This window comes from Nansenia antarctica, assembly GCF_963989245.1.
Source record: "Nansenia antarctica genome assembly, chromosome: 4".
In the NCBI taxonomy this organism is placed as follows: domain Eukaryota; kingdom Metazoa; phylum Chordata; class Actinopteri; order Argentiniformes; family Microstomatidae; genus Nansenia; species Nansenia antarctica.
The window spans coordinates 28571816-28585793 of NC_137689.1; the positions used below are offsets into that span (position 1 = coordinate 28571816).

A 13978-nucleotide genomic window follows, 5' to 3' on the forward strand; every position below is an offset into this window, starting at 1 on the left:
GCCATGTGGCCAACGTGACTACGGGACAGGAGGTAGTCTTCCCCGGTACTGACGTGCTTTCTTCTTGGAGACCGGCGCCTTGGCCGCCTGGCTCAGGATCAGGTCCTCCAAGAACCTTCTCCTCTCCTGCTGGGTCGGCAGCCTGATAGACTGGACCTCGCCATACTCCTCCCTGAACAGAGCCTGGATCTGAGAGAGGAGGAGGAGGAGGTGGAGGAGGAGGAGGAGGAGGAACAAGGGGATGAGAGAGGAGGTGGAGGAGGTGGAGGAGGAGGAGGAGGAGGAGGAGGAAACAAGGGGATGAGAGAGGAGGATGAGAAACAAGAGGATGAGAGAGGAGGGGGAGGAGGAGAAGGAGCTGGAGGAAGAGAAACAAGGGGATGAGAGGAGGAGAAAACAAGGGGAGGAGAGAGGAGGAGGAGAAACAGGGGGATGAGAGAGGAGGAGAAGAAGGGGGGGTGGAGGGGGTGTGTGAAGGTGGAGGGTGGGGGTGGAGGGGGGGGAAGGGTGTGGAGGTGGGTTGTAGGGTGTGGAGGTGGGTTGTAGGGTGTGGAGGGTGGGTTGTAGGGTGTGGAGGGGGGGGTAGGGTGTGGAGGGGGGGGGGGGGTAGGGTGTGGAGGGGGGGGGTAGGGTGTGGAGGTGGGTTGTAGGGTTTGGAGGGGGTACCTCTTCAGCCAGGTCCTGGTGCGTGACGTTGCAGGTGGCCAGCAGCAGGACGGGGCAGAAGGAGGGGATGCCCTGCAGCAGGCTGAGGAAGGTGGCCCTGAGAGGGGCGCCCGCCGTGTCCCACCACTGCTGGATGTGGGGGAGGTACAGCACGCTGGGGGAGGTCCGCTTGGCCTCGCAGAACACCTGGGGAGGAGGGCACGCTAGTCAACAACAACTACAACAAAAACAACAAAAACAACAACAACAACTACAACAGCCTCGCAGAGCACCAGGGGGGGTCATTCCATCAACATCGAGGCGAAAAGTCCAGGCGTTATATTTGGATAAATCTCGCAAAATGGTTCGCTAGGTTGAGGTGTACCTGCGTGCAGGTGAACAGAGCTAGCTAGGTGAGGCGTACCTGCGTGCAGGTGAACAGAGCTAGCTAGGTGAACAGAGCTAGCTAGGTGAACAGAGCTAGCTAGGTCAACAGAGCTAGCTAGTAGCTAGGTGACAAGTACCAGCGTGCAGGTGAACAGAGATAGCTAGGTGAGAAGTATCAGCGTACAGGTGAACAGGGCTAGCTAGGTGAACAGAGATAGCTAGGTGAACAGAGCAGTCTAGGTGAACAGAGCTAGCTAGGTGAGAAGTACCTGCATGCAGGCGAACAGAGCTAGCTAGGTGAGAAGTACCTGCGTGCAGGTGAACAGAGCTAGCTAGGTGAGAAGTATCAGTGTACAGGTGAACAGAGGTAGCTAGGTGAACAGAGGTAGCTAGGTGAACAGAGGTAGCTAGGTGAACAGAGGTAGCTAGGTGAGGCGTACCTGTGTGCAGGTGAACAGAGCTAGCTAGTAGAAGTACCAGCGTGCAGGTAAACAGAGGTAGCTAGGTGAACAGAGCTAGCTAGGTGGGGCGTCCCTGTGTGCAGGTGAACAGAGCTAGCTAGGTGAACAGAGGTACCTGCGTGCAGGCCTCCTCGGGGGAGGTGGTGCTGACTCCGAACAGCACGGCCATGTCCAGGGTATGGACGCTGAACCTCTCCAGGGAGTGGAGCAGGGCGGGGCCCAGGTGGGAGCTCTGCCCCGCCCCCGGGCGGCCGGCCAGCAGCAGCCTGGGGCGGCAGGCGGTGGGGTGGCTGGCCGCACTCCTGGAGGGGGAGGGAGGGAGGGAGGGAGAGATGGAGAGTGGTTAAATATCTTAAATCAAGGCAATAAATGCTTGTTTGTTTTTTTGTCTGATTGCACTCGTTTTAAGATATATTCATTTTCCTGTTCTGTTAGCAGATAAGAGTAGATTTGATTATTTGGAGTCATATTTCCCCCATTGCATTGCTTTTTTTTCATGTTTTTGAGAGTGCAGTGCTTTTTTGCAGTGATTTTTCAAGGGACCTGATTGGCTCCCTGTTCTCTACCTGGCGAAATGTAGGAAGCTGCCCTTGGTGCTCTGCTCGGTGATGGAGCTATTGCCTGATTGGTCGTCAGCGCTGCACATGAGGTCATCCTCCAGGATGCTGGAGGTCAGATCTGATAGGATACAATGGGAGACCATGACATCATCTCCAATCACATGACCAGTAATAACAATACAGATTTAAAGCTACAGTCTATGTCTAAACTGAAACACAACTGTGTACATTTCAAACCTGCAAACTGCGACACTTTAAATGAATGTGCAATAACACTATGTGCAATATGACAACCCTAGGGTACATAAGGTTCAGAGAATAGGAAATGTTAGAATAGGTATAGCATAGCATAGAGTACAGCACAGTGTTTTATTTGTATAGTATAGTATAGTGGATAGTGTACATAGCCTTTATTTATGTAAACCAGCTCTTTTCCCTTCTTGTTTTTAGTATTTTTTTTCCTAGCACCAGGGGAGCCCCCCCTCCCAAATTTCGTTGTTTGGTACCTGTACTATATCAATGACAATAAAGACCATTCATTCATAAATGTGATGTGATAAAATAATTCTTATTTTAAAAAAGAATCTAAGGATTCTTCGGTGATGAAGCCTGAATAAGGAACATTCTAACCCAAACCCTAACCCTAGACCCTGACCCTAACCCTAGCCCCTGCCCTGACCCTAGACCCTGCCCTGACTCCAACCCTGACCCTAGACCCTGCCCTGACTCCAATCCTGACCCTGCCCTGACTCCAACCCTGACCCTAGACCCTGACCCTAGACCCTGCCCTGACCCTAACCCTAGACCCTGCCCTGACTCCAACCCTGACCCTAGACCCTGCCCTGACCCTAACCCTGACCCTAGACCCTGCCCTGACTCCAACCCTGACCCTAGACGCTGCCCTGACTCCAACCCTGACCCTAGACACTGCCCTGACCCTAACCCTAGACCTTGCCCTGACTCTATCCCTGACCCTAGACCCTGCCCTGACTCCAACCCTGACCCTAGACCCTGCCCTGACTCCAACCCTGACCCTAGACCCTGCCCTGACCCTAGACCGTGCCCTGACCAAGACCCTAAACCTAGACCCCACCCAGGCCCCAGCCCCACCTGTTGGCCTCTTCCTCTTCAGGCCCTGCTGCTCTGCGTGGGGGAACAGCCTCCGCAGGGTGTCCAGCAGGCCGGCGAGGGCGGGGCCTAGCAGCGGCGCCACCACGGGCGTCAGGGCCATGGCCGGGGAGGACACGGCCCTCTGGGAGGCCGGCACCATCCTCCTCATGGCCGCCACGAAGTCCTGGCTGCCGATGCTGATGGAGGCCACATCCAGCAGCAGCTTCTGGGAGGTGGCGTAGATCTGGGGGTAGCGGCGGCGCAGGGCACACAGGGCCGCCTCGGCGCACACCGCCTTGATGTCCGCGCCGCAGTAGCCTGGGGGGGGGGGTACTACGGTTACTACGGTTACTACGTGTACGATCGCCTATGGCAACCGAAGTTTCATATTTGGAGTTTATTCAGTTTGAACTCGTTTAGTGTCCGAGGGTGAATAAAGTGTCGCTCAAACTGTTGACATTCCAGAGTGCCAAGGGTGTCTTTGTTCACCATAAATGTAAGTAAGTAAGTAAAGTTTATTTCTATAGCACCTATCCCAGACCAGGGGTCACAAAGTGCTTTACATATAAAAAAACACAATAAAAGAGAAAACGTTATAGCAGGTTAAAATAAATAGGTGAAAATAAGAACAAGAAACAAACAACAAGTGTACAACAAATAATAATAGGACACAGAAAGGCAGGCTTTTGGGGTTAGCCAAAAGCCTGTCTATACAGGACAGTTTTCAACAGTTTTTTAAAAGCTTCAACCGAGACCGCTGATCTAATATCCAAGGGAAGAGCATTCCAAAGTTTGGGAGCCACGGTTTGGAATGCTCCATCACCTTTGGTTTTTAATCTGGCACAGGGGACAACCAACAAACCCTGGTCAGAGGACCTGAGAGACCTACTGGGGCTGTAAGGACGCAGTAGGTCACAGATGTATGCTGGTGCCTGACCATGAAGGGCTCTGTAAGTGATGACGAGAACCTTGAATTGAATTTTTAATTTGATGGGGAGCCAGTGTAGGGACGCTAAGATGGGAGTAATATGTGACAGGGCATGGTTAAAAAATCTGCAACTAGGGCAAAATATGTTTTCTGTTTTTTCCAGATTATGAAAGGGTAGATTGTAAGCTTTAAAAGTATGTGTCATACATTGAAATCTGAAACAAGTTGAAGAAGTCATGGATATTTGAATGTTGAACCACCGTACTGAGATATCCAAGCCTCAAAGTCTTTTTTTCGTTTTTCACAGAGGTAATGGGTGGGAACAATAGCTGGTTAACTCCACCCTAATCACTCCCTCAAGATAACCACACCCTCAAGACAACCACTCCCCCATTACACTACCTGTCATTATCTACCTGTCATCTGTCAGTGGGGTTGTTGCAGGGCTGACACGTTTAAATAGCTCAATAATAATAATAATAATAATAATAATAATAATTCAAGATTCATGATTTCTTATTGCCATGTGTGCCAAAAGTTTATTACATCCCATTACAAGTTCAAGAGAGTAAAATTCATGGAAAAAAATTAGGCAAGATACAATTGAGCAATACAATAATAGAATGGTAAAAAAAAAAATTTGTGTCCGTGTGTATGCATTTATCATTATAGTCCATAAAGCATCTAGTGGGACTTCGGTGTAGTTCCTTCCCATCCCATCTGGGCATCAAAGCTGTAATAAAAAAAGAAGACAGTACATTTAAAATGATTGCCCACTGTTACCAACACCACTTATAACGAAATAGCCTACTACTATCTTCATAAAATAGAATTGCTTATATAATGACAATGACACATACCTGAAGTGCTGGTGACTCTCATCAAGGTGTCATCTCTCAGAACCTCTCACCTCCTCATTCTGTAACACAAATTTCAGGTCAGAGGTGTGGACACTTCTCTAGTGTAGGTTTTCCATAGACTCAGTGTACTGTACTTGTACTGAAGTAGGCAAGTGAAATCATTTCAATTCACAGTATTATTCTACAGCAAACCTACATATCAATGAATTAATCATTATTTTTGATTCCACACATTATCGTTCATTACAAAAGCATTTACTTTTTCTATAATCTATTATATCTCTAACAAAGCTAGCTAGCTAGCTAGCTAGCCCTTGTTTGGCTAGCTGGTACACACAAACACACTAAAATGGTGCATGAAACATATTACACTATGTTGCATGTTTAGTAGGTCTGCAACAAATGTATTTATTCATTATGTTTTATCTTTGACATCCTATTTCTACCTCCCACCACCTCATTAGTTTTGTAGAGGGGTGGCATAATCGTGGTGAGCAGTTTCAGTGGTCTGATAACTGATGCTAACAACGGCGCTATCTACCTTACTCACAAAACAACAAATAACTGTTTGGCTATCCTAAGTAAACAATACAAAATCCTAGTAAACAACACATGTAACTCACTAAAACTTACCCAAGAACACAGCAGAAGGTCTGTCTGCAGACGACTGTCCCAAGAATAGTGAACTGTGGAGATCAATGTCTGACATTCCGTTGTCATCTGTCATCATCAGATTCGGAGTTCGGAGTTCCCATTATTTTCCGCCCTATAAGGCGCACCGGAGTATAAGGCGCACCTTCAATGAATGGCCTATTTTAGAAATTTTTTCATATACAAGGCGCACCGGCTTATAAGGCGCACCGGCTTATAAGGCGCATAGAATAGATACTGCAGTCAAACGTTTGACTGGGGTTGCGTTACGCCCAAGCTCCACCTACTGCGTTGCGTCACCTCTCCATCGGTGTTGTGTCAACTTCCCGTTGTCCAAGCTCCACCTGAGCGTTGTCACCATCAACGTTCTACCTGCTCCACTGTCAAAAATATATATTTTTCCACCTCAAGTATCAGCCGTTCGTCATCCATTTTTGCAACAAGCGTCAAGGACCTGCGGTGATTCACAGCTGACTCACGTGAATAGCAATTCGCAATAGCTGCAACCACGAGATATAGAGTAGTTAGCTACAAGCATTTTCAATCTGCTATTATCTCTATTAGTGGATTAACCGCTGTGGTGATTTAACAGCTGATAAAAATACATCAAGTAGACTACAAACAGAGCAAAACAACACCAGAAAACAACCAATAGGCTATACAATTATAACCAACAACCAATATGTGACAGCTCCTGGTGAAATGTGCAACGTACTTTTTCAGTTTTTACACATGCTTAAACTACAGATTGTAAGCTTTCAAATGATGTGTCATACATTCAAATCAGAGAAAGATTGAACACGACAGGCGTATTTGAATGTTGGTTCATCTCAAACACTGAATCTGACCAAACCACAACAAACGCTGCTAGCGGCTAACAGCTAACAAAACACATCGCTACGAAGGTCTAAACTGTATTTTAATAACATGACAACATACTGGGAGAACATCGACATGCTAAAAACACATAACTACACATAACTAGATGAACACACAGTTCTTGCTTTTGAACACGAGCTAAAACGAAAGTATGTTTACAAATCAACCCTCCCTTACCGGTAGCCTCCGGCAAACGAGAATAATGAATCCAATACACAAATGATAAGTGTTTAGTGATCGTTAAACTGTTGTTTATTATATCGAGTGGGTACTAAATGTGCGTATTAAATGTCACAGCTAGACGTTTATTGACAGACATGAACCAGTTGTTATCACACACTTAAAACAGGAACTAAAACTCAGTACCACCCACTTAACCCTCCGTACGGAACAATACTCCCAACTATTAGTTCCGGGGGTGAATTATGTTAACCCACCACAAGCATAGCATTCGCGGAGATTCCAAGATGGCGGCCGTCGTTTACTGATTACCGTAATGCTGCAAGCGGTGCGGCTTTGTAGTTTACCAGTCGTACTGAAACATTGTATTATTATTAAAAAAAAAATATTGGTCATGTAATTTTTACATTTTGATCCATATATAAGGCGCACCGGGTTATAAGGCGCACTGTCGTTTTTTTTTTTTTTTTGGGACTTTTAAGTGCGCCTTATAGGGCGGAAAATACGGTAGTCCAATATGAAGGAGTTCATTAATTGCCCATTGTCGATATTTCTGCCTGCTTTTGAAATTCTGTTGATAGCATTAGCTTCAGCATCCATCTTGTAAACTTGTAAACAGATCCACAAGCAGATGGCTACTTACATACAGCTGGGGTGGGAGTGGCTACACACACTGCTACACTAATACGAATAATACCCCCCACCCGACTTTGCTAACTAAATGTAGGTATTTAGTGAATGTAAAACTGTTGGATATGATATCGAGTGGGTTCTTCATCGCTTCGTTTGTCGTCCTATGCCAAAAACCGGAAAACACATGTTTTCACAACAAGACTTGTTTGGCTCGATTGCGAGCTTTCACAATGGCCGAGATGGGGACCTTTTTTTATTATTTTTTCCCCCCCCAGATTTTTTATCCCTTTTTCACCCAATTTGGTATCCAATTGAACCCAACCTAGCATCCAATTATCCCCTGCCTATTGCGTAGGATCCGCCGCACGACCCCGTAGCCGGCAGCCCCAGAGGAGATCGCCTGGCTCCTCGAGCCCGACACCGTTATTCCGGCACCCAGGGGGCGGTGTTGCGCGACGGATCCTTGTCCGGAAATAGTCCTATACCGCCCTCGGGAGCGGCCGCTCAATATGCCGCTCCCTGTGTGTGCCCCGGCCATATCCGGGTCTGGCGAGGAGATGGGGACCTTTTAATGAAACCCTGTCACATATGACATGACTTTCTGGACCTAGTCCAAATGTAGAAATGATGATGCTTCATTTTGTAGCCAATCAAAGTGTTGTTGCTAGGTAAACACCACATCAAACAATTGGCAAAAAAAGAAAAAGCTTGGCTGGGAAACAGACAGACAGACAGGCAGACAGACAGACAGACAGGCAGGCAGGCAGACAGGTTACTCACCGACACACTTATCAGCCAGCTCGTCCAGGAACGGATCGGAGGGCGTCGGGTTCCACTGTCTGGTGTGGATCTTCACGATGTCTCTCCGGGACTGCAGAACGACATAGACAGGAAGGAGAGGGTCAGAGGACAGGAAGGAGAGGGTCAGTGAAAGGTCGAATCCCAAACATTAGAAGTAGGGCTGGGACTTTAATGCGATTAATTTCGATTAATTAATTACAGAAAAAATAATGCATTCTCTTTTTTAACAGTTTTTAAAAAAAGAAATTAAGTTTTTTTTTTGTTACCATTTTAGATGGCACTTGTGACTCTATGTTAAACTGTTGGTCTGCTTATTATTCTGACCAAGGATATTTGGATGGGTAGGGGAGGGTGGGGAGGGTTAGTGTAACATAAGGTCAGGTACATTGTGTGATCTGTTGGTCTGTGTAGCTAAAATAAACAGGATCTTGCTTTAAACATAATGTAGATGTCTATTCATTGATTCACTGGTATACCAAATCCATTTGAATTGAAAACTGTTGATATGCGATTAAAATGCGATTAATCTTTATTAATTAATTACAAATCCTCGAATTAATTAGATACATTTTTAAAATCGCGTCCCACCTCTAATTAGAAGATTTCCCTTTGATTTGGGAATCGTTCAACCATCAACCGTCATGTCAATGTGGAGAGAGGTGGGTGAGATTTCGAGCATTGCAGAAAGAAAGGGGGTTCTGTGGGGTGGTTCTGAACCAGCGGGCGGTCGGGTCTTTACCTCCAGGTCCGGGAGGCCGAACAGGAACTCCCTGTCGAAGCGGCCGGGCCGTCTGAGAGCTGGGTCGATGGAGTCCAGCCGGTTGGTGGCGCCGATCACCACCACCTCCCCGCGGTTGTCCAGCCCGTCCATCAGCGCCAGCAGGGTGGACACGATGGAGCTGTCGCACCGCCGGGCCGCACGGGGGAAGAACACACAACGTTCTGTCTGTTTCGTGTGTTCACGTGTGTTGGAACTGATACCGTTCCTCATTCCGTGCCATGCATTTACAATGAGCCCTGTCCTCTGAGTTCTACCTCCCCCAGCCTCCCCTGGTGTTCTACCTCCCCTAGTGTTCTACCTCCCCTAACCTCCCCTAGTGTTCTACCTCCCCCAGCCTCCCCTGGTGTTCTACCTCCCCCAGCCTCCCCTGGTGTTCTACCTCCCCTAACCTTCCCATATGTTCTACCTCCCCCAGCCTCCACTGGTGTTCTACCTCCACCAGCCTCCCCTGGTGTTCTACCTCCCCTAACCTCCCCATATGTTCTACCTCCCCCAGCCTCCCCTGGTGTTCTACCTCCCCCAGCCTCCCCTGGTGTTCTACCTCCCCCAGCCTCACCTGTGTATCTGGTCTTGGCGACTGGAGCGGACCGGAGCCAACCCGTCGATTTCATCAAAGAAGATGATGGACGGTCTCATCTGGTAGGCCTGCGGACACACACACACACACACACACACACACACACACACAGACACACAGACACACACACACACACACCCACACACACACACAGACACACACGCACGCACGCACGCACGCACGCACGCACATACACACACACACACACACACACAGAAACACGTTGGTGGTATAAAGTCTTTCTGATGTGAACCTTTATTTATACAGGTAAAACAATCTCATTGACACCCCGGGGGTCTCGTTTACAAGAGAGACCTGTTCTGGGTAGACAGAAGCATAACACACAGCTACAGGCAGACAAGGATGTACTGGCTCCCCATCAAAGAACGTATCAAATTCAAAGTACTCCTCCTCACATACAAAGCCCTCCATAGCCTGGCCCCCCCCTTACCTGACTGACCTCCTTCTCCCCCACCACCCTACCTGTACCCTCCGATCCTCATCCACTGTTCCCCTCACTGTCCCACCCTTGAAACTCAAAGGCTTCGGAGACCGTGCTTTTTCACGAGCTGCACTCCGCCTCTGGAACTCTCTCCCTCAACCACTCAAGAGACTCACCCTCACTCTCCACTTTTAAATCCCACCTCAAAACCTACCTGTTCTCCCATGCATACAACCTCCCCTACCCCTGACCATTTCCCCTAACCCTGCCACCCCCCTCCCCCCTGGACATTGCTGTTAATTGTTCCCTGTGCCTGTTCGTTAACTCTGTGTTCTATGTGCTCATGTTATCTGTTGCTTGTTGTTTCTGTGTTTTCAGTTTTTCCCATATTGTCAGCATCTTTGAGCCCTGGAAAAGTGCTATATAAATATAATTAATTATTATTATTATTATTATTATTATTATTAGACCTGTTCTGGGTAGACAGCAGCATAACACAGCTCCAGGCAGACAAGGACGTAACAAGAGACACATGGAGGGGAGGTCCAACGTACCTGGTCAAACAGCAGCCTCAGCTGGCGCTCTGACTCGCCCACCCACTTGCTGAGGCAGTCGGCCCCCTTCCTCATGAAGAAGGCCACCTTCCTGTCGCCCTGGCTGCACTCGTTGGCCAGCGCCCGCGCCACCAGGGTCTTTCCCGTCCCCGGGGGTCCGTAGAACAGGCAGCCCCTGGAGGAACGCGACACGGTCACATGACAACGTCACAGAACAAACGTCTAACCTCCGGCTCAGGCTAAGGTCATGTTCTCACATGAAAGTCCGAATCGAGACCCGGAGCAAGTGGATGAGTTCGCAACATTGTTGCATAAATTATTTATCTGATTTGCGTTCTCACAGCCCTTCATGGAAACGAAGTAACATACGCAATCGAAGCAACAGACGTGGTAGTTGATTGGTCAGAAAAAAAAAATATTGCCCGTTCGTCCCGCTCTTATCCAGATCAACACGCATGCGCTGTTGTTTTCCTATGGACAGCCTCGAGCAGCGTTCTCACCAAAAGCAAAGCGAAGCAAAGTGATGGATGCGTCGTTTCTAACCGGAGCGAAACCACCCTTTTCAAGCGGAGCATCCATTGGTTCTTTTCTCCGGGAGTGACTTCGAATGCGCGTTCTCACAGCTCCAAACGACGCAGAGCAAAGCAAATTTGATCCTAAACTCCAAGTGAAGCAAATGTTCTAGTGAGAGAACACACCCTAAGAAAACTACTTCCACCAAGCAATCAAGGCTTCTGAACAAGCTTGATTGATTGGTATGTTTATTTCAAATATGTGCAAAACAAGATAAAGCAAGAATAATTAATATAACGGAAAACAAAAAACAAAACAAAAGTAATTAAAAAGCATAAAACAAACAAAAAATTGCACTTTTAACTTTTTTTTTAAACTTTTTTTTAAACTGTTTTTTTAAACTTTTTTTTTTTTTTACATATTCGAAAAGGAGTGGGAAGAAGTATAACTTATTGTACAGTACAAGCTTATTGAGGACTAGTGACTGTTTTACCCTCTAAGCACATTAGATTAGATTAGATTCAACTGTATTGTCGTTGTATAAGTACCAGACAACCAAATGCAGTTTCTGGTGGAGATAAATTAAAAATACATATTTTTTTAATTGCCATGCAATCAACTTAACTTGTCAGTCAATTGTTGGAATTTGGTATTGTATGCTCTAGGCAGGGGGGGTCAGCCATAGACAGTGACCCTGGAGCAATGAGGGGTGCAGTGCCTTGCCACTTGACACGTGGCCAGCCGGGGTTCGAACTGCGAGCTGCAGACCTTGCGATCATTAGACACCGGCTCTACCTCCTGAGCCACAGCCCCAATTGACACAGAACAACGTCCCAGAATGGAGTACACCAACATCTAACCTCCGCCACGTTAAAAAAACAACTACTTCCACCAAGCATTGGCTGCCCTTTGCCCCCCCTTGAGGCCCTGTTTAAAAGTAGGGCTTTGGGGAGGGCCAGGAAGATCATGGCTGACCCCGCACACCCAGGACACGGTCTCTTCGCCCCGCTCCCCTCAGGCACGAGGGTGCGGTCCCTAAAAACTGTGAAGGCCCGACATGCACACAGCTTTTTCCCCACAGCCATCCGGCTCCTAAATGCCGCTGCCCCCCCCCCCCCCCCCCTGATCTGACCCCTATCTATCTACCCTCCCTCCACCCCCACCCAGAGAGCTTTGGACTGTCTGGATATGAACACTTGAACACTTGATCTCTGCACTTTATATTTATATTAATTATGACTCTTGCACTTTGATGTTGGTTTGCACTGTCTTGTCCTGTCTTGCACCTGTCCTGCTGTAAACCGTGCTCCATTGTCCCAAACCAAATTCCTAACATGTTTACATGTCATAGCAATAAAGTCTTCTGATTCTGATTCTGATTCTGATTCTGATTCTGATTCTGATTCTGATTCTGATTCTGAACAAGCCTTGAGGCCTAGTGACTATTTACCCTTAAGCACATTCCACGCACTCAGGCACTTTATTCTAATACTACCTCTATCTACTGCTACTCAGTGCAATACTCATGTTATTTCTATTATTTGTATTATTTCTATACCTGATTATATTGCTCAATTGTCTCTTGTCTTATAGTTTTTTTTTAAAAACTATTGCCATTCTGTTTTTATCTTGCTACTGCAATGTCGAGAATTTTACTCTCTGATACTTATAATATACGTATAATGGGATGTAACAATAAACTTGATTCTGATTGTGATTCTGACCGGCCTCCCTTGGAATAGACCCCTTGACCCTGTCAAGGCCTGAACTGATCAAACAACCAGGTCAGAGAGGGTTACAAGGAGTCCGTCCTCCGCTTTCTACCTCTACCAGCCTCCCCAGGTTAGGTCTGTAAGCCTCCTACAGCCTCCCCTGGTGTTCTACCCCCACCAGCCTCCCCTGGTGTTCTACCTCCACCAGCCGCCCCAGGTTACGTCTGTCAACCTCCCACAGCCCTCACCTCGGGGGCTGGATCTTGAACTTGTCGAACACTTCTGGGTAGAGCAGCGGGAACACCACCATCTCCTTCAGGGCCGAGATGTGGCTGGTGAGGCCGCCCACGCTGTCGAACCGCACCTGGGAAGAGAGGAGGAGGAGGAGGAGGAGAGGGAGATGAAGGAGGAGGAGGAGGAGGGGATGGAGGGGGTGGAGGAGGAAGAGGAGGAGGAGAAGGAGGAGGGGATGGAGGAGGAGGAGGAGGGGATGGAGGAGAAAGAGGGGATGGAGGAGAAAGAGAGGATGGAGGAGGAGGAGGGGATGGAGGAGAAAGAGGGGATGGAGGAGGAGGAAGAGGGGATGGAGGAGGAGGAAGAGGGGAAGGGGATGATGGAGGAGGAGGAGGGGAAGGAGAAGGAAGAGGAGGAGGAGGGGATGGAGGAGAAAGAGCGGATGGAGGAGGAAGAAGAAAAACCTGATCCAACTCTTTACTCTCTTTGAGAGCGTAGTAGCATTTTACGTTCACCAGATTAAAAGGGCTGAATTTATCGGTGATATTTTCAGTTGAACATTCAACTGAACAAAAGAAGTCACTCCTACATTTCATCTTTCATCAGCTGCGATGTTTCTATGTCTGTGTTCCAGACTTACCGACTGGTCGATCAGCATGGGGTCCACATCCGCCAGGCTGGCACCAATCTTCATCCTGTCTTTACGGATTCCCAAATAGTCTTCTTTGCGCAAATTGAGAGGTAGGCACCTGAGGGGAGGGACCCCCAAGACGAAGGAGTTATTCTGTTTTCTGAAAGCTTATTCTGACCTTCAGAAGCTCAAAACCCCCAAGAGAGTTCCCCCACTGGTGTATTAAACACTAAAAGACAAGAGATTCTACCTCTAGAAAATCGATGAAATATATAAATTGTCTTCGGTTCCTTCTAACTCAGTCATACAGATTCAACTGATGAAGCAGATCATGTGTTGACTCCCAGCTGTCAGCAACAGAATGATGCTCACCAAGGAGACCAACTCTGAACCAAAACAACCACCCCGGAACCTTCGCCCACTGTGACATCATCGGCCA

The 13978-nt window shown here is 47.8% G+C and overlaps 1 protein-coding gene across 1 annotated transcript in view; it reads right to left on the reverse strand.

The window, feature by feature from the left end:
* LOC308155955 (ATPase family AAA domain-containing protein 2-like) overlaps positions 1-13978 on the reverse strand; it is a gene marked incomplete at both ends in the record, with an annotated part of 30821 nt that overhangs the window by 7944 nt on the left and 8899 nt on the right. The window contains 11 exons of the mRNA XM_080529319.1: positions 54-189; positions 667-852; positions 1609-1795; positions 2060-2171; positions 3164-3481; positions 8075-8165; positions 8835-8994; positions 9433-9521; positions 10450-10624; positions 12923-13038; positions 13549-13657. Of these exons, the coding sequence (XP_080385445.1) occupies positions 54-189; positions 667-852; positions 1609-1795; positions 2060-2171; positions 3164-3481; positions 8075-8165; positions 8835-8994; positions 9433-9521; positions 10450-10624; positions 12923-13038; positions 13549-13657 (1679 nt within the window). The remainder of the gene's footprint in view (positions 1-53; positions 190-666; positions 853-1608; positions 1796-2059; positions 2172-3163; positions 3482-8074; positions 8166-8834; positions 8995-9432; positions 9522-10449; positions 10625-12922; positions 13039-13548; positions 13658-13978) is intronic.